The 20,868-nt window shown below is 40.3% G+C and overlaps 1 protein-coding gene across 1 annotated transcript in view; it reads right to left on the bottom strand.

The window, feature by feature from the left end:
* Positions 1-3,011: 3,011 nt before the first annotated feature.
* LOC149459869 (alcohol dehydrogenase 1-like) overlaps positions 3,012-20,868 on the bottom strand; it is a 29,577-nt gene continuing 11,720 nt past the window's right edge. Inside the window, exons 4-9 of the mRNA XM_089680563.1 lie at positions 20,533-20,620; positions 19,650-19,869; positions 16,366-16,626; positions 14,446-14,581; positions 9,872-10,010; positions 3,012-3,197 (exon numbers count right to left, since the gene is read on the bottom strand). Of these exons, the coding sequence (XP_089536689.1) occupies positions 3,173-3,197; positions 9,872-10,010; positions 14,446-14,581; positions 16,366-16,626; positions 19,650-19,869; positions 20,533-20,620 (869 nt within the window). The 3' untranslated portion in view covers positions 3,012-3,172. The remainder of the gene's footprint in view (positions 3,198-9,871; positions 10,011-14,445; positions 14,582-16,365; positions 16,627-19,649; positions 19,870-20,532; positions 20,621-20,868) is intronic.

Raw genomic sequence — 20,868 nt, 5'->3', positions numbered from 1 at the left:
CCAATGTGTCAACAGATACCATTGACAACTGTCTAGCTAGATCTAATATAGAAATGTAACAGGCCTGCCCTGGGGCCATTAAAGATTTCTCTATTCACAGCAACAGTTATGTGTCCCGATGTGTACATGCATTCAACCTCTAATAGTCAATCTTTTTTGTTCTTTTTGAAACAAAAACTATGGGAGCAGGCCAAGGACTAAGACCTTCTTGAAATACTCCTCCTTGCAACATTTTCCAGGCATCCCTAGCATAAGGATAGAATGATTTTTTGATACTTTCAAGTTGTACTAAGAGAATCCAAAGCCAGAGACTGGTAATAACAATGCTGATAAAACACATAGTCTGTAGTAGTAACTAAAGATCCAGTAACTCATTGGCCAGTTATCTATAACTACTGTGATCACCAGACAAGGTGCAACAACTTTGGAGGTAAAGGGGCATTTAAAGTATTCCCTTCAGAATGTGCCCCTCTGCCATGGGAATATTTAGTTTAATGGAGCAACAGGTATAAAGGAGTTGATGAAGTCTGGCCCTATGTCATTGTTGATTTCTGGTGATATTGTCTAGTCTCCTGCATTGCCAGCACCTCCAGGCTTCAGGAAAAACTGGTTCTCTTCATAGAAGCAACCCTACTAAGACTGGATGAAAATCTTACTGATGAGCAGCAATGGGTTAGACTTGCACTGGAAATAGGAAGAACCCAGCTCACAAACACAGGGTTGATCCCCAGTCTCCAACCTGTTCTCGACTTAAGAGGTGAGGCCTATCCATTCCTACTTACATGCATTCCTACTACAGAGCATCTCCTGTGATGCAGGTTGTGCTTTTTATAGAACCCCTGTCTCTTAAAATGGCCACTGATTTCTTACAGGAATTTCTTGAGCTACTGTAACCACTTGCCAATTCTGACATTTCTCTCATACATGTAAATATCTGCATTTTTTTTTCTAAAAAAAAACAAAAAAACTTTGAACCCCCAAACATGATAAATTTTGTAAGCAGAGGCCCTTGAAAATAAAATGGTGGGTGTTGCAATTTTTTATGTCACACATATACATTAAAGAATTTTAGTGAACACAAACACAATATAATACAAAATTTTAGTTTAGTAGATACCAAAATATATACTATTAGTTTAACCGCTTGCCCACCGCCCTATACTAGAAGTACTGCTGCAGGGCTGCACGCACTGCCCTACCGACGATGCTGTTGGTGGCTAGAGATGTCAGTCACCGGGTCCCGGTGATGCTGACCACTCGGTGATAGTTGGGGAAAGCTGATAGGGGAGAGACCTGTGTGTAAACAACACAGGTCTCTCCTGTCAGCAAGGACATGCTGCTTTGTATTTCTCTGCACAGCATGTCTCCCTAGTACACACACAGCACACAATTACCCTTTGATCTCACCAGATGTTAACCCCTTCATGCCCAGTGTCATTAGTCCAGTGTCAGTGCTTTTTATTAGCACTGATCACTGTATTAGTGTTACTGGGGATGTCAATGACAGTTAGTCAGTTCCCACCCAGTGTCAGAATGCCCACCGCAGTCCCACAGTCCCGCTATAAATCGCTGATTGCTGCCAGTATAAAAAAAAAAACATTCCAGTATCTCCTAGATTGTAAGCTCCAAGGAGCAGGGCCCTCACATCCCTCTTGTATTGAACTGTATTGTCTCCCATTATATTGTAAAGCGCTGAGCAAACTGTTGGTGCTATTTAAATCCTGTGTAATAATAATAATATATACTGCCATTTGTAGACGCTATAACTTTCACTTCCATTAATTTGCACGTATTGGGATTTATTTTTGCAAGTACATGTAGCAGAATACATTTTGGCCTAACTTTATGATGAAATTTAATTTTTTTATTGGATATGTTTTATAGCAAAATGTCAAAAATATTGTTATAATATTTTTAAAAATTGTCGGCCTTTTTTTGTTTAAAAGTGCAAAAAATAAAAAACACAGGTGATCAAATACCAAAAAGCTCTATTTGTGGGGAAAAAAAAAAGGACATGAATTTCATTTATGTACAGCATTGCATGACTGCGCAATTTTCAGTTAAAGTAACGCAGCGCTGTACTGCAAAACATGGCCTGGTCAGGAAGAGGGGTAAATCCTCTGGAGGGCAAGTTAAATAGATAGCAAACATGTTATGCTTTAAAATAGATACCAAACACCTGTGAAATGGTGACTACAGTACATTAAATTTACCATAGGTGACACTTTAAAATCCTTTATAGGTTACCAGTTTACATTTGCACAGGAGGTCTGATACTATAATTTAACATTTGCAGCAATACCTCACATGTGTGGTGTGATCACGGTTACATATCCATGTGGGACGTATGTGTCCATTGCATTAACATATGAGCACAGGGGTGTGGGACATTTTAATTTTTCTTTTTTCTCTTTATTTTATTTGCATTAATTTTTTTTTTTTTAACACTGCATCTTTATCAACTTTATTGATATCACAAGGGATGAACAACAAAGGATGAACAACAATGTTATGGCTGATCGGTATATACTTTGTTATGTTTATGCACATGATCTGTCATACTAGCAATAGACTGCTCTGGGTGTGGGCACATGGACATACATCATTGGAGTCACTAGTTCATTCTTAATTGCATTGCATGTGGTCAGTGTGCTGCTATATGTCTCATCTGAGATACAATGTAAAAAGTAGGTTTGTAGGAACTTTTGGGAGGATTCTATGTACAGATGGTTTGTGAGGTTTGTTGATATTTATGAATTGGAGCATAAAAATCCAAAAGAAAAAAAACACTATATATCCCAAGATTTTTAGCAAGTCTTGTTTTTGCTTGTGCATTTAAGTTTATATAAGTGCATATAAGTTTATGTATCACAGTCTTTCGACTACAGTAGTAAATGTCACTTTCTTTTTTTTATAAATATGATCCTATATGGTAACAACTCTTTAAAACTCAATTGTGTTGCACACATTATATAAATACCTAGCTGTTCACAATAAAAAATTTAAATCTGTTTTTCAACAACTAATGAAAAGCTTTTTATTTTGGTTTATGCCAAGCAAAGTACATTTTAGAAATCAGTTAAATAAAATTACATGTAAGTAAATATTGCCACTTGTATTTGTCTGAATCAAGTCCATTATGAGTGATACCAGTCCAAGAAACCTCTTCAAGTTAGAATAACAAGACTGTGCGTATGCTTTAAAAGAAAAAAAGGAAAGAAAATGTTAAAATAGTGTACATAAAAAACAAATTATTAATCAAGATTCTTCATTCAATATGTCCTACACTTTTACAAATGAGTCATAAAGTTTGAAGATGCATCCACTGTAAGGCCATCGTGCATCATCTCTTTTACGGCACATAAAAGAGATTAGGGAGGTAGTATATGACATTTTTTTATGAAGCCAAAAAAGCACCATTAGACCAAAAAGTGAGGTGGGAAACTAATGTCCACTAACTCTGGAAAGGTGCCACCAGACACAAGGTTCTTGCCCATCCATAACACCTCTGCCAGCTTTTAAAAAGTCACCCATAAATGAACAAAATGGGCCGCCACCTGGCAGTACAGGTTTCAAAGATGTAAAGGGCCCATTTAGAAATGCTTGCAACAGAGACCCAGGCCACAATTTGTCTACCTGCTGGTCTGTGCTCCACTCTTCTATATGCAACCTGACTATAGCTAAAACATTTCCTGCTGTAATCAGATTGCAACATACTGACACCTTTCATGCTGCAAAAGAGCTAGGATGGAAAATGCTGCCAAACAGCATGATACATAAACCATGTAGGCTGGGTGGGTTGATAAGACTCAGTCATGCCTCCCCTGAATATTTTTGTTTGGGGTAGCAGCAATGTAGAAATTGTGACAGCAACAGGAAAAGAATGCAGATGGGACTCTGACTGGTAAGTTACAGGATGAAGGGTTTCTTGCACCTAAGCACTTTCCTTATGTTCTTTAATTAATTTAGCATACTATACACATGCTATCTTTTGGATTGCATATGGATTTGCTTTTAAAGTTGGCTCATAGAACAGTGAGAGGACTTAAAGGATAAATTCACTTTTGGGAATATGTTGCATGTTCCACCTGTTTTTGGGGGGGAATGTGTAACCTGTTCCACTGCTGCAGCTACCACCTACTGCCCTCTTTCCCTGTGACAGCAGTACAGGCTGTACTAGCTGTCACTTTTTGAAAACATCACAGCTGTGTGAGGCTCTGCTCACACAAGGGGCATCATTCATTCACAGAGTTCTTTCATTCACAGTCTGCTGGAGTCCTGCATAGCACCAGTGATCTGCTGATCGTTGGTGCAATGCTTTCCAGGCTCAAAAAAAAAAAATTAGTAAATGCATACTTTCTAACCTGCAAAAAAATGGGCATTTATTACTTTTTTTAAAAGTGAACTTATACTTTAAAAAGGCATAATTAAATAGTACCTACACCAACTTACACATATGCCACAGTTCTTGTACCTACAAAATATTTATAAATATGTACCATTTAACATACAGGGTGTAAGGGTAAGGGGCATTCAATGTACAGCATGCAGTGGTTAGGAGTATGCAATGTAGAATGTGCAGAGGTCAGGAATATGTATCCCTAACTAAACAACCCCCCCCCCACCAACACACACACACACTTACTTCCCCAAGCAAATATCCTATCCCATCACAAAACTTTTTTCTTCCAAGCAAACCCCCTCTCAAGAAAATCTTTTTACAGCTGTCAGCAACAATCCCCACCACCCCCAAAAGGAAAACCCTGCTCATGTATGTCCTTAAAAACACACACCCCCTAATAACACCCTGCCCCATCAATGAAAATTCCCCACCTCCAATAAACCCAACCACTCAGTAAAAATTCCTTCTCACACCATCAGGCAAAACCCTACCCCTTAAGAAAGTACCTTCTCACGCTGTCAGATAAAATCCCCCCACCCCCCAAAAAAAACCCTCCTCACTCATGCCAGCAAAGGTTTCAGACCCCCCCCCCCCCCAAGAAAACTCACCCCATCAGATAAAGTTCCTCACCCTCAAGAAAACCCCTCACCCTAGTCTACCAAAAAGTGACCCTCCGCCCAAGCAAAATCTTCTCAGCAGCACAAAACCCTCCTAGCACAAACATCTCTGTCCACCTAAAAATCTCACAAATAAAAACCCCACACCTAGCACAATAATCCTCCCTCCCTAGCACTGAAATCCCTACGTGGTGGCAGCCTTACAGATTTGGGATACAGAAACCTGATAATGAAAAGGTCAAGAAGCACTAACTCCTCTAGTAAAGTCCACATCCAGACAATGGTCAAATCCTTTTATGATGTTTTGTTGCAAGACATAAGGAAGGTTAAATGGTTTTCTGGTTAAGATGCAAGGTAGACACCGCAGTAAGAGAAGATAAATCTAGCAACATTGATGGCATCCAGGAGAGCCACCTTGCGTTTGAGAGAGATCAGAAAAATATGTCTGCTTCAAAGGATGGCTTCTGAAGAGCCAACAGAGACCTTGGAGTTCCCCTGAGCACTTACAGGGGGAATAATATGGGTGACTCAAAGCCCAAAAGCCTTTATCAGAGAATTAGGTGCCACCAATCTCTGGAGAAGAATCATCAAGGCAAAAATCTGACTCTTTATGATACTAAATGCCAAATACTGGCCCAGGCCAGACTGGAGGAATAATTAAATGCATCCCATACAGTACTTCCAAGAAAGGAACTTCCTTGATTTGCTAAATGGGCCTTCCAGTTGCAAGGGTAGACCATGAGAAAGACTGACTTAGTTTTCTAAGAAGTATAAGGATAATAGCACCTGAAAGGCCTATGTCCTTCAGGACCTTGGTTTCAACAGCCATGCCATTAAAGCCAGTAAATGAGAAGCAGGATGGAATACTGGTCCTTGGGACAGGCATTTTATAGATGATCTAGTAGTGCCTATGAAGAATCTGGTAGGAGACTTTATAGGTCCACATACCACAATCTTCTGGGTCAGTTGGGAGCAATGGGGATCACAAGGATGTCCTCTCTCTTGATCCTGCGAACAAGTGTAGGCAATTCAGAGGTGGGAAGGCATAGATCACCCTTAACTGATCCTGTGGAGTCACCAAGACATCTACTGTGAAGGCTCAAGGGTTCCTGGTTCTGGTGACAAATCTGTTTCAATTGGTTGTTGAATTTGGGCATAAAGAGATCTGATAACCGCCACCTGTGACAAAGGCTTTGAAACACTTCTACAGTTGTGTCCAAAATTATTCAACCCCCACTGAAATTGAGTGTTTTGGCCAGTTTGACATTGCTTTTGATCATTCAGTCATCTTGCTTACATTTACATTAAAGAGGCACTTGTAGGTCAGACAAATATAACATAACAGTTATAATGAAATAACCACAAATGTCTTTTCTGTGCTCACAGCATTATCAGTTTTATTCAACCCCCAAGTGACATTCAATCTTAGTACTTAGTACAGCATCCTTTTACAGTTATAACAGCTTTTAAACGTGAAGCATAGCTTGACACAAGTGTCTTGCAGCGATCTACGGGTATCTTCGCCCATTCTTCATGGGCAAAGGCCTCCAGTTCAGTCACATTCTTAGGCTTGCGCACTGCAACTGCTTTCTTTAAGTCCCACCAGAGGTTCTCAATCGGATTTAAGTCTGGTGACTGCGATGGCCACTCCAAAATGTTCCAGCCTTTCCTCTGCAACCATGCTCTAGTGGACTTGGAGGTATGCTTGGGATCATTGTCCTGTTGAAAGGTCCAACGTCTCCCAAGCCTCAGGTGTGTGACGGACTGCATCACGTTTCCATCCAATATCTCCTGGTACTGAAGAGAATTCATGGTACCTTGCACACGCTGAAGCTTCCCTGTACCTGCAGAAGCAAAACAGCCCCAAAGCATGATTGACCCTCCACCATGCTTCACAGTAGGCAAGGTGTTCTTTTCATCATAGGCCTTGTTCTTCCTCCTCCAAACATAGCGTTGATCCATGGGCCCAAACAGTTCTAATTTTGTTTCATCAGTCCACAGAACACTATCCCACAACTTTTGTGGTTTGTCCACATGGCTTTTGGCATACTGCAGTCGACTCTTCTTATTCTTTGGAGACAGCAAGGGGGTACGCCTGGGAGTTCTGGCACGGAGGCCTTCATTACGCAGTGTGCGTCTTATTGTCTGGGCTGAAACTTCTGTACCCACATCTGACAAATCTTTTCTCAGTTCCTCAGCAGTCACACGGGGACTTCTCTCCACTCTACGCTTCAGGTAGCGCACAGCAGTCGAAGTCAGCATCTTCTTTCTGCCACGACCAGGTAGCGTTTCAACAGTGCCCTTTGCCTTGAATTTGCGAATGATGCTTCCTAAGGTGTCTCTTGGTATGTTTAACATCTTTGCAATCTTCTTATAGCCATTGCCCTTCCTGTGAAGAGAAATCACCTCTTCTCTTGTCTTCCTGGACCATTCTCTTGCCTTCACCATGTTTGTAACCACACCAGTAAATGTCTAGAAGGAGCTGAGTATCACAGTCATTTTAAAGCTGCCTAATTGGTGCTTATTATGCTTGATTGCTGCTCGGTGACATCCACAGGTGTTTTCAATACCTGATGGAAAGCACCTGTATGAACCTCTGTTCTTCAGAGTGGTAGTCTTTAAGGGGTTGAATAATTGTGGCAATGAAGAAACCACATAAGAACCATTTACTACTGTATTACATAAACAATTGATGTCATTTTAGTTGCATTTGGGTAGTTACAACGTCCTTGTAGGATTTGATTCTGAATACAATTCCAAATGTACACTATAGTCCCTAAACCCCTTTACAGCATTGGGGGTTGAATAATTTTGGACACAACTGTAGGTGAACGGACCTTTCTAAAAATATTCCACACTAGGAATTTGCAAGATGGACAGGGCCAGACCCTGAAGTTTCATCCAAGCTAAAACCGGTGCATATTCTTTGAGTTGCATGTTGCATTGGTTCATCCCAATTTTTAAGCCAAGAATCCACCACATGTGAACAGACAGGAAGTCCATCCTAGAGGTTTGGTGGGGAGTATCTACCAAACCATCAACACAATAATGTAAGGCTGGTGAAAAAATGTTTAAGAACTTAAAGGGCCTGTCAATATGGACCCAGGGTCTCTAGTTATAACTTTGGACCATATAGATAAGGTCTGACATACCACTATTGTGGCTGGACCTGCAAGGGCAAGCAAGGTCTTAAAGACCAGCCTTTTCTCTGTGTGATCCTTGAAAACTAGTATGTCCCCCTCAGAGGACAAAGAAGAGATGGCAGGGTCCACAACAGAAACAGCCAAATTCTTAAGAAAGCCTTGTTTAAAAGACATTGCTGGTAAACTGTATATTGGGTGACAAAACAATTTTTCATGGTGATCCCATTCACCATATAACACAGACTGTAACAGCAAGTGAACAGGAAAGATTTTTATGGGTCTTCAAGGACTCCAAACTCGAGACCTTTGGAAGGTTTGACGCAAGTGGCTCTAAGTGCAAGCATATATGAACTGCACCCACCAGGACAGAAATAGTGCCCTTAAACTTAACAGAAATGACAGGTAGCAGTTCCTCTTCCTGAGTGGACTCAAAGCTAGATGCAGCCCCTTCTTCCTCTTGCTCCTCAGAGCGAAAGCAGATAGAGGAGTGTCAAAGGGTGTCTCTAAGGGAGCAGGGGAAAAGACCTGCTTACAGCTTCTGCTGTCTGAAGACACGAAGTGCTGCATTCTACCTTTGTGGTGACAGAATCACAGTAGCAGAATCATGTGTTCAACCATAGTGTGGCTGCGAGTGAGAAAATTACAGGCAAATTCACAGTATGGTGCCCAAGAGGGAGGCTGGTCTATGGCCTCTAGACCCTAAAGGTACAACAATGGCACCAAATTTAAATGTGAAGCTTAAAACACTAAAAAATGTGATACAAGACAACCTCCAAATGGGTACACTTCCCTAAGAGTGTCCTCAGAGTTAGGGCTCCAACTTGATGGACCTTAGCTCTAGATCTGTAGGGTACCCTGTGTCCAGTCTAAGTGCTGCATGCTGCAGGGTGTGCACCAAACACAGGGTGCAGTGATTAAGCACATTGCAGGCCAGCCCTACATTTTCCATCCAGCAAGATGCAGTTACGGTCCACCAAGACACTGCTGAAGAGAAAACTAATCTGAATAACTGATGGAAGCTCTGCAGTGGCTTAAGGAACAATGTAGGAACACATGCTAGAGTTTGTAAAAAAATTGTGCAAAGAAATATACTTCCCTCAGAGCCGAGGGCATCATCTTCTGGGCCACTAGCAAAAAACAAAGGCAAGTTGGGAGTGAGAGGGGTACACAAAGCTATTCTGCAGCTTTGATTAACTTTGCCAGTGTAGAATCACCTGAAAGTAGCTGCATAATACAGTAGCTAAAAGGTTAGCTCCCTGTGATGTACGATCAAGAGTTGGGCTTTGACCAGAAACCATTGTACCTAAAAGAATTCCGCTTTGTATTCAATTAACTGTTTCTCAATTATGTTTCCTTTCAAAGTTAACATGCAGGGCAGAATCCCTCCAGAGTAGACCCTGACAGATATCCAGCGTTGATCTGTGGTAAATTTTTTATGCATTCGCCACAAAAAAAATATCTTTGTGCAGCAGGCCTTTTTTACACCGGTGATCATCATCTCTATCACAGGATGTAAGGGAAATTCTCTCAAACAAAGGCAAAGACAACACAACATTTTAACATTAGACAGTAGTATCAACATTACAGTGTGAGACTAAGCATAGACCTTGGTGTCCTAGAGCACAACCTCTAGCTTACCCACAAACCCAATCCCTTTCAGAAAAGTACATTGTAAAAATAAAATTTAATTTATTAACACAAAAACCAACCTTTTTCCAGATCTTAGAAGTTGGAATCCTTCATTTATTTGGGAAAAAGGCAAAGTATGAGTCATTAAACCATCCACGTCAAATTTGCCTGTCATGTAGCTAGATACCAACTGGGGGATATGGTCCCTAGTTTTAAGACCTGAAAAATTCAGATTCTTGATTAGCACAGGACTATCAGATACAAAATACACAAACCACACAAATGCATCAGGCAAATACAAATTTACAATATATGGTGCTCTCAGCCTCACTGTGACCAAATATTTTCCAGCTTGTGGCACAACAATCTAAGTATCAGCGGGTTGAGAGTGATCATTACATCAGCAGTTTTACACAAATACAGCAGCTGCCACAATGTGTTTAATGGAAACGTACCATTTACAGTACAGTATCTGCTGTAACAATTCTGACTTTAAGGAAAGGTCTGTAATGCACGTTGTCACGCTGTGAAAAGTTAAAAATGGCAATGTTCTTCACAGAGCAAGGACTCTTTATGTTCTTATTTTAGGCTTTCAGAGATAAGGCTTAAGGATTTTTAAATATAGCTTTGTGAAAGAAAAAGAAAAACAGTACAGGCAAAATATTAACAGAATATTAACAGAAACAGATATTACAAAACAGAAAATAATAGCAACCGCAAAATAAATAGGACAGCATGGAGGAGAACTTAAGCTTAACACAGAAACCTCAGACATGATATATTGGAGACTAAGAGTGCTTAACATTTAAAAGGCCTTGGGTTTCCTTTCTTTTCCACTGCAGCTACATTAGAGCACAGGTTGAAAACCCAGAGGTACTTGGCCAGTCAGGCACAGAGGAACACAGCAAAGAACAGTGAGATTCAGCATAGCCCTGGAGTGCATTTTTTCATTTGGCTTTTTGCTCTGTACATGGAGAATTGACTTGTATCATAAAGAACATTCTTATCATTGGAACGAAAAGGATATATGCAACACTGTGAAGAGAATATTGCAGAGTCCTTCTAGTTGATAATAGTGGGAGCGGAGGTGTATGGCAACATCTTGCCACTGTTTGCAATCAGTTTTGATTAGGTGTATGTGAATTTATGTTATTTGGATTTAGTTTATATTTTGCACTGCACTTATTGTATTGTCAGTGCAAGTCAGATCTGACAAAGTCACTGCTTTAAATAATGACTGTCTTTATGTGTAGTTTTGATGGAAAAATTTGACTTCAGATCAGCAGTTACACCAGCTTTTGGAGACCCTCCAAGGAGGACATTTACAGAAATGATCAATCAAAGGGTCTTAGGAGGGGGGAGCTCTTGATGTCAGGTTTCTAAATGCAGTCCTATACTGCATCCATAATAGATCATAGTCTGATAACCCATGTATTATTGTGCAGCATGAAAATACCATTTTATAGAGAAAAAATATTATATTCATCAGAAGTCTAGATCGCATAGGCACTTACTGCTGTGCATAATAGCCTAGTTATATTTAGTATGAAATTATTCATGATATAGTTATACTTTCAGAAAGATGCCAGTTAAGAATACAATTTAATCATCTCAGTATTTATGAATTATGTGTAAATTGTGAGTGTGGGAGTTTGATTGAATACTTTCAGATCACCTTTTTCCAGGTGTCAAATGCAGAGCTGCTAAATTGCTTTATGATAGTCAATCACAGCCATTTATAAAAACACTAGACTTTGGAATGTTTACTCTTTTATCAGCCAGCTAAAGTAGTTACAACTCACATTTGGTACTGTTTATGTCTTGCTAATGGGATTTATAATGGACTTGTTCAAAGGTATCTGGTTTGTCTGGCTCTGCTCTAATGATTGCCAATTAGAGGTTTTACAAGGCTACTAATGTTCTGGCCTGCCAAAGCTGACATGTACTGTTTACATTACTGATAAAAGTCTTAATGGCAAGGTATTGAACTAGATGGACTTTTGTCTTTTTTCACCCAGACTAACTATGTTACTATGTTTTGAGGGCTTTTTGAGACAGTAGGGAGTTGCCATTTAGCAGTGGTAGTGCTAACACTGCCAAATTACATATTTCTGACCGCTTTTCTAGGTGTGACCACTTTTATATGTCACGGTCAGAGGTCAGGCTCAGAGACCAGTAGCTATAGTAGTAAAGAGGCTCACACCAACCAGCTGGATAGATATACAAGCAGGTCACCCTGGTGGATGATGCAGGCTCACCCAAGGTGCTGGGTCTAAGCACTCACCAGTATTCACTAAGGCTCCTGATGATGGTGATTGGTTTTTCTACATGTAATTACCAGGTCGTGGTCCTCAGGATAGTTCTACCAGGAGCTGAGTAAGCCAGGACCCAGTTCCAGATATAGTAGGTAGGGATCATGCAGTAGCATGGTCAGTAAACAAGCCAAAGGTCAGTAGCAAGTGGTTGCAGGTTGGGATCAAATAGAAGTGTAGTCAAAGAACAAGCAAAGGTCAGTAAATGGTGGCAGGTAGGGATAGTGCGGTTAGTCAAAGAACAAGCCAAGGTTGTTAAAGAGTACTTATGAAGATATGGATGGCAGCAAGAGACAATAGCAAGATATTGGCTGGAGAAGAGCACAATATTCTGGCAAACAGGAAGTGCAAAGGCATGGCTTAGGAAGTTCAGAGTTGATGGTGATGGTGACAGAGAAGTGGTTCGGCCTGTGGACCGACTGTCCTGCTATCAGCTCTGATGATAACCTGTGCTAAGTGTAGTCAGACAATAGCGGCTAAAGGAACTAGGCTGCAACTTTGAATAACTATGTGCAATGTCCACAACTGTGTGCAGAGAAATAGCAAAGGTGAAGTAGGTGTCAGTGTTCCCTGTACTTAATAATTGGGACTCTCTCACTCGAGGGATGGCGTCTGGCGGATTCTGGCGGTCTCTCTCTCCCTTTTAGTAAGGCCTTCACACACTCTCTGTTCCCGCCTGCAGCATTCCATCTGATTGCCTTCTAGCAGATTAGCTCTCTCCACGATGCCGCAAGGTCAGCGATCAGCAGACTCTCCTTGCCTCTCTTTCACTCTTTCCATGGCCTGGTCCGGTCCTCCCACAGTCAGCACACTCCTCTCTCTAGATTTCTCCCCTCTCACTTCCTGTCTCATCTCCTGGGGTTTCAAATATATATGCCTCCGCCCACATGCCAGCTCCTCTGGGAAATGTAGTTTTTTACTACACCATTCCTTAGCAAAGTCCTGCGGTTCAGCATTAAAGTTCCATGGGGCTGCTCTACAGAGTGTGAATGTAACTGTTCTACAGGACACTGCCATCTTGTGTTTGTTTTAACATCCTGCATCCACTTGTAGCAGGATGTTACACAGGGCACAAGGCAGGATTGTCCAAAAGATCAGACAGAGCACTGCCCAGCATCTCAGGTGGCTTGGCAAGAAGAGGTACTGCTGGATGCAACAGAGATTATGAGTTCAGATCACGATCCTGACATTTTCGATGTACATCCCACTACTTGGAACGTCATGTTCATCTTCAGGTTTAGGGCATCCCTAAAGCATGTTATTTAAAGGATTTGTGTAATTAATGTTGTCTCTTAAGCCACAGTCAATTACTCTCTGCCCATGAAAAAACACTGTCTATTTTTTTTTTATTAGTCTCCCTTACAGTATTGCAGTACCCAACTATCTATGTCCTTTATTGAAAAAAAGCTTGTAAATGGGCCTTAAAAAAGCCAGAAAAAAAAAAAACCACGTTTAGGCTACCATGAACTTTCGTGATGTTCATAACTATGTTTGGGTTTAGTGGATTTTTGCTGAATTAGCCAAACCTCTTTGGAAGTGAACTTTATCCTGTTCACTAATACCTAGTTTTAAAGTGATTGCAAAGTCGTAGTTTCTAATTTTTTAAAATAGTAAACATGTCATACTTACCTGCTCTGTGCAATGGTCTTGCACAGAACAGCCCTGATCCTCCTCTTCTGCAGTTCCCCAGTGGTGCTCCTGGTCCCTCCCTCTTGTTGAGTGCCCCCATAGCAAGCCACTTGCTCTGGGGACACTTTTGCTGCCTGTTCCCAAGCCAGCTCTGTGTTTCCATACAACACACAGAGCACTGCTTGGCTCACTTCCCACTCCCTCCTCAATGGCTGTGATTGACAGAAGGAGTAATGAAATAAACATATCGGCTTTTTTGAGTTTCTTACTTTTTGAGTAGATGCTTTATAGAGTAATTGTCACTAACTTGGCATCTAGCACACCCTCATCAATAAGACAAACCTAATCTGATTAACCAACAGGACCAAGTCTGAAAAATGTCAGCAGTCCACAGGAAAAGAGTGTTTGCAATATCTACAAGACAGAAGCAGACTAGGCCCTGCAATCAAGGCTACAAATATTATAGCAATATATGAAGCAGTAATGAAGTTCACTTGAATTTTGTGACTAAAACAGAAATTCAGCACTACATCATAACATATAAAATCTTGGCATGATTTATGTTGTTTTAAAAAAATTCAACTTCTACAAATGATTGATATTGTGACTTATATGCACAAATATGGGTTCTGGGTATGCTTGTCATATTACAAAGTGCAAAAAAGCTGAAAAAAAAAATCTAATTTCATCAATGTTTTATCGTTTAAATGTACCTCCAATGAAGCTGCCTTTCCATGTGCGCCCTGTGAGAAGCAAAAGAGGATCAAATGTGATCTTTGCATTCTGTGGAGGTTCACCTATAACCACACTGGTCCCATATCCTGGATGAGTACACTCCAGTGCTGCTCTCTAGTTCAACAGGATAAAGAAAATCATAATGAAGATGAGCAAAACTTTGAAACAAATGTAAATACCTAGAAACACTTGCCCTCCAGAGGATTTACCCCCCTTCCTGACCAGGCCATTTTTTTGCAATACAGCGCTACTTTACTTTAACTGACAATTGATTGGTCATACAATGCTGCACTTAAATGAAATTTATGTCAATTTCTTCCGACAAATAGAGCTTTCTTTTGGTGGTATTTGATCACCTCTGCGTGTTTTTTTTTTTTGCGTTATAAACAAAAAAAGACTGACAATTTTGAAAAAAAAAAAGAATATTTTTGACTTTTTGCTATAAAATAAATCCAATAAAATTTTTTAAAAAAATCAAATTTATTCATAAATTTAGGCCAAAATGTATTCTGCTACATGTCTATGTTAAAAAAAAAAAATCCCAGTACGTCTATATTATTTGGTTTACGTGAAAGTTATAGCATCTACAAAAGGAGATATATATACTGGAATTTTTTTTTTTATATATATATACTAGTAATGGCGGTGATCAGCGACTTATAGTGGGACTACCGCAGGCATTCTGTCACTTGGTGGGAACTGACTAACTGCCACTGACATCCCCAGTGACACTAATACAGTGATCAGTGCTAATAAAAAGCACTGACACTGGATTAATGACACTGGGCAGGAAGGGGTTAACATCTGGTTCGATCACAGGGTTAACTGTGTGCTGTGTGTTTTACTTTGGAGACATGCTGTTTTGTAGAAATTTCATGCTCCCAACTTTGTGAGAACAGTTTAGGGATGACCCTTTCCTGTTCCAAAATGACTGTGCACCAGTGCACAAAGCAAGGTCCATAAAGACCTAGATGAGCGAGTTTTGGGGTGGAGGAACTTGAATGGCCTCAACCCGACAGGACACCTTTGGGATGAATTATTTCTGAGACTGAGAGCCAGACCTTCTGGAAGAATGGTCAAACATTACCATAGACACTTTCCTAAACCTTGTGGACAGTTTTCCCAGAAGAGTTGAAGTGTTTAAAGCTGCAAAGGGTGGGCCAACTCAATATTGAACACTAAGACTGGGATGCCATTAAAGTTCATGTGTGTGTATAGGCATGCGTACCAATGCTTTTGGCAATATAGTGTATATCTAGTTACATGTGGGCACCGAGGTTGGATAATGAGAGTTAATAATTGACCCTCCTAGATTGTAAGCTCGAAAGAGCAGGGCCCTCAATCCCCTCATGTTTTGCATTGTATTGGTATTGCTCTGTCACATGTTCTGTCCCCCTGTGTAATGTACAGCGCTGAGCGAACTATTGGCGCTTTATAAATACTGTATAATAATAATGCTAATACAGACTCTTTCCTGCCATTCTCTGCTTAAAAAGCCTTACATCAAAATGCAGGTATCGCTATTTAGAAGAGCCTCAACTCCTCACCCCCATGTGTTTTTGTCCTAGTGTTTTTAACCCCTCACCCTTGATGGGGGGGGGGGGGGGATCTGCTAAATAGTGGTACCTTGCATTTTGATGTATGATCCACTTTAATAGTTACAGGTACACATGGACTTTATCTTCCTGCTCCCCCTGCCTGCTATCAACCCCAAAAGTTGAAACCAGTCATTTGGATGCTGTTGGGATATATTATGATAAAACCTGCATCTGAAATGTGTTTTCCAAAAATACTGTAAATATAAGTAATAATATGTAAATAGTTGAAAAATATAATTTCATCTGTAATTTGCCTAGTGGTCCTTTTACTAAAGGTAAATCACATTTAAAACTACTTACCACAACATCCGTATTGCCAATACATTCAAAGGAATAATGTACTCCATCTCCTGTCATTTCCTTGATCACTTCCTGGATTGGCTTGCTGTAATCATTGGGATTGATGCAGTCAGTGGCTCCAAAGTGCTTTGCCTTTTCAAACTTGCTGCTGTTTATATCTATAGCAATAATTCTTGATGCTCCAGAAACTTTACATCCAATAATGGCTGACAACCCAATGCCACCCAATCCAAAAATAGCACACGTAGTACCAGGCTCCACCTGTTCATTAAACAAAAAGTTCAGTGTTTTATTTTAATATTTGTATAATCTGTCCAGACAATAATCAATTTCAGTGTTTTTCACTATGCCATTGAAGTGTCTGTTTAGTTACAGTATTTGCTGAAATCGGAATTTTGCTGTTAATCTTTGAGGTCTCTGCACCTAAATTCCCAACACGCAGCAAGGTCTGAACACAACCTAGCCTTAACTGGAAGTAATGCCTTAGTTCTTAACCACTTGCCTTGTCATGTTTCACATGACTGTCATATGCCTTTAAGTGTTCTTTATATTTTGTCTCTGCTCCTCCCTTTCCTCTGGTTTAGTTAATGCTGTATAGATAGCCCACCCTTTTTCCCAGAAATGCATTGCAGCTTCTAGCCTCATGTCATGAAGCAGATCACATTATGATCTTTTGATCTATCCGATGTTCAATGTTGTAAGATTCTCTCAGTTTATGGAATAAACTTCACAAGATCTACAAGAAATCATTTGGATTGAGTCACTGCCTGTGTTATTCAACTAAGATTGGAGTTATTGCTATCTCATCACAACTGTAAGTTTCAGAGATCACACTTTCATTGCTTAGATTGGAGTGACATAACATGCCCTCTGGACACTTATACCCCCTTCCTGCCCAGGCCAATTTTCAGCTTTCAATGCTGTTGCACTTTGAATGACAATTGCGCGGTCATGAAACACTATACCCATATGAAATGTTTATAATTTTTTTCACACAAATAAAGCTTTCTTTTGGTGATATGTAATTGCCACTGGGTGTTTTATTTTTTGAGCTATAAACAAAAAAATAGCAAAAAATTTGAAAAAAAAGTTTTTTTGTTTCTATTATAACATATTGCAAACAGGTCATTTTTCTCCTTCACTAATGTGCGTTAATGAGTCTGCACTGATAGGCAGCACTGATGGGCACTGATAGGCAGAACTGATGGGCACTGATGAGGTTGCACGGATAGGCAGCACTGATAGGCGGCACTGATGATGCTGCAATGATAGGCGACACTGATGGGCACTGATAGGAGGCACTGATGGGCAGCACTGACTGGCGGCACTGACTGGCGGCACTGATGGGGGGCACTGATGGGCACTGGTGGGTGGCACTTATGGGCACAGGTGGGTGGCACTTATGGGCACTGATGGCCACAGGTGACTGGCACTGCTGGGCACAGGTGGCTGGCACCGCTGGGCACTGGTGGGCGGCACTGCTGTGTACTGATCATCGCGTCACTGATCATCAGTACCCTGATGATCAGTGCCGATCCATCCTCTGACAATTGCCGGTTATCGGCATTACTTTCCTCACGCTGTGACAGCGTGAGGAAATCGCAGCCGATAACAGGCAACTGTATTTACCCATTGATCTGCTGTGTCATTGTCCGTAGGACACAGCGATCATGGAGATCGCCGGGTGCCCACCCCCGGGGGGGCGTGCGGGAGGGCGCATTCTGGCAGGACGTCATATGCCACCCTCCCAGAACTGGGTAACTGTGCTGTAGCCGTCATTCGGCTATAGCGTGGTTACCAAGTGGTTAATCTTCAACACCTAACCCTTTTCTCAACCTTAGCACTCAACCCTTCAGCCAGAACACTTAACCTGATCAGTGGCGATCCATCCTCTGACAATTGCCGGTTATTGGCATTACTTTCCTCACGCTGTGACAGCATGAGGAAATCGCAGCTGATAACAGGCAACTGTATTTACCCAGTGATCTGCTGTGTCATTGTCCGTAGGACACAGCGATCATGGAGATCGCCGGGTGCCCACCCCCGGGGGGGCGTACGGGAGGGCGCATTCTGGCAGGACGTCATATGCCACCCTCCTAGAACTGGGTAACTGCGCTGTAGCTGTCATTCGGCTATAGCATGGTTACCAAGTGGTTAATCTTCAACACCTAACCCTTTTCTCAACCTTAGCACTCAACCCTTCAGCCAGAACACTTAACCTGACCCTAAGTTGCCCTCCAACTAACCCCTAACATAAACCCAAAGTAAGCCCTAACTCTTAACCGTCTCTCCGCCCAACATTAACCTCCTAACACCTAATGGCAACGTTAAAAATAGAAGTTAAAATAAACACCCTGAGTTTAACATTAACCTAATGTATTACTCCCTTTCTGCAGCATATTCTTATTGTCTTCTGACCACCTGTTTCAGAAGCAGCAAGATCCTCACAGTCCTGTGCCCAACATAAAAATTCTATGATACCAATGATCAAAGGTACTGATCAATGAAAATATACCTTAGTCACACAATTAATGAGATACTCTATATACTTTGATATGAAGATGCTCAACAAAGTTTTTAAATGCAAAGAAATTACACTGGAAACAAAGATCAGACTTGTCTATGCTCTCATTTTTTCAGTTGTCAATTACGGTTGCGAAAGCTGGAAACAGGATAGAAAGAAGATCGACTCATTTGAGCTTTGGTGCTGGAGAAGGATTTTATTTGTGCTGTGGATAGCCCATAGAACGAATGGATCGATTTTGGAAGGGATCAAACCAGCTATGTCACTAGAAGCCAAAATGATGAAGTCGCAACTGTCCTATTTTGGTCACACTATCAGAAGAGAGGGATCACTGGAGAAGAAAATAATGTTTTGGAAGATAGAAAGAACCAGGCGAAGAGAGAGACTGACTACTAGGTGGTTAGACACATTGACTACAGCTGTGGGGATGACACTGGAGAATCTCCCAAGACTAGCACAAAGCAGACTTCTTTTTAGAGCTCTCATTCATCAAGTCACTAGGACTCTGACTCTAGTTGATGGCACTTAAAAATAATAATAATAATAATACTTTCGAACATTGGCATTGAAGGAATATGAAAATGACTCAATGGATTTATCCCGAGGGGATCCCTGTTGAATTTTCAATAGTACTGTATGCATTTTTTGCTTGAAATATTTACCATGTTAGCAATGTATGGATGCTTTCATAGCCAAAAATGCATTAAATGAGGCTTGCAATTGAATTAAATCAAACAGGTCTAAAGATTAATAAATTTACCTTAGCAGTATTGACAGCAGATCCATAACCTGTGGGAAAGCCACATCCAAAAAGACAGGCCTTCTCCATGGGTGCTCCATCATCAATCTTTGCAACCGACTCAGCAGGCATCACAATATATTCCGAAAAGGTGCTGGTCCACAAAAAATGATATACAACGTTTCCCTTGCATGAAAACCTTGATGTCTTGTCAAGCATTACATTCTGTGATTCAGAAAAGCTATATTTAAAATGAAAACAAAGTATCATAAACAATAGTTAGGTCTTGTCATTTACAAATGTTGCTGTTTAAAGAAGTGTATTGCTATAGTAACATAATAATGTAACTTCTTGTTAATCTTCTTGATAGGTAAAGCATAACTCCAGGCAAAACCTCTTGTTAGTTTTTGATAAAACTTTAGATACCTTTTAACAGATAACAATGTACTTTTTAGTGTTTTTAAAAGATTTGCTTTTAAAAGATTACACATTGTTTAACTTTTATTCTACATAAAGTATATAAATGAATAAAGTGCAGCGCTAAATATTAAATAGCATCATTGGTGCAATAAATATAGAAAACTCAAAATAAAATGTGTGTAAATGTAATATCAATAAAGTGATTAGGTGATATGATGCATAAACATGTGTTCATCCAATAATATAGCAAAGTGATGCAAAAATCAATAAAAATAGAAAAAAGTGTCTGTGGTACTACAAGACACAGCAATACTAATGCTGAATTCCGAGTAAGTGCTGTGAAAATCCAGTGAGAGAATCCAGCACCGCTATGGTTATGCACTCTTTCTTTTTATTTTATTTTTTATTTAAAAAAAATTAAGTTCTTGTGGCCATGGACATAGATATGAGATATACTGAACAGTGTATATTTATGAATACTTACTGTGAATGAAAGCAAAAATTGCTCTTTGGATTGAGACAAGAGCTGCACTTTCCACATTGAGGAAGGCAAAGTGGAATAACTTTATCTCCTAAAAACAATAACAAATATTTGTACATTTCATGTGTAATTTCAGCTTAAATTTCAAACAGCAATATTCATTTTATGTTTTATTATTACATGGTTAATGTATCAAATCAAGTTTGTTAGATAAAAGTCTTATGGTGCACTTGACAATGATTTAACAGCCATAACTGGTACTTTGGCCTTGACAGCCATTGATCAGCTTAAAGCAGAGTTCCAGCTGATTAAAAAAAAAATAAAAGTCAGCAGCTACAA

This window comes from Staurois parvus, unplaced genomic scaffold (assembly GCF_062004578.1).
Source record: "Staurois parvus isolate SC_StPar_1 unplaced genomic scaffold, SC_StPar_1.0 ptg000244l, whole genome shotgun sequence".
NCBI classification, from domain to species: domain Eukaryota; kingdom Metazoa; phylum Chordata; class Amphibia; order Anura; family Ranidae; genus Staurois; species Staurois parvus.
This window is presented reverse-complemented; position numbering and strand designations above follow the sequence as displayed.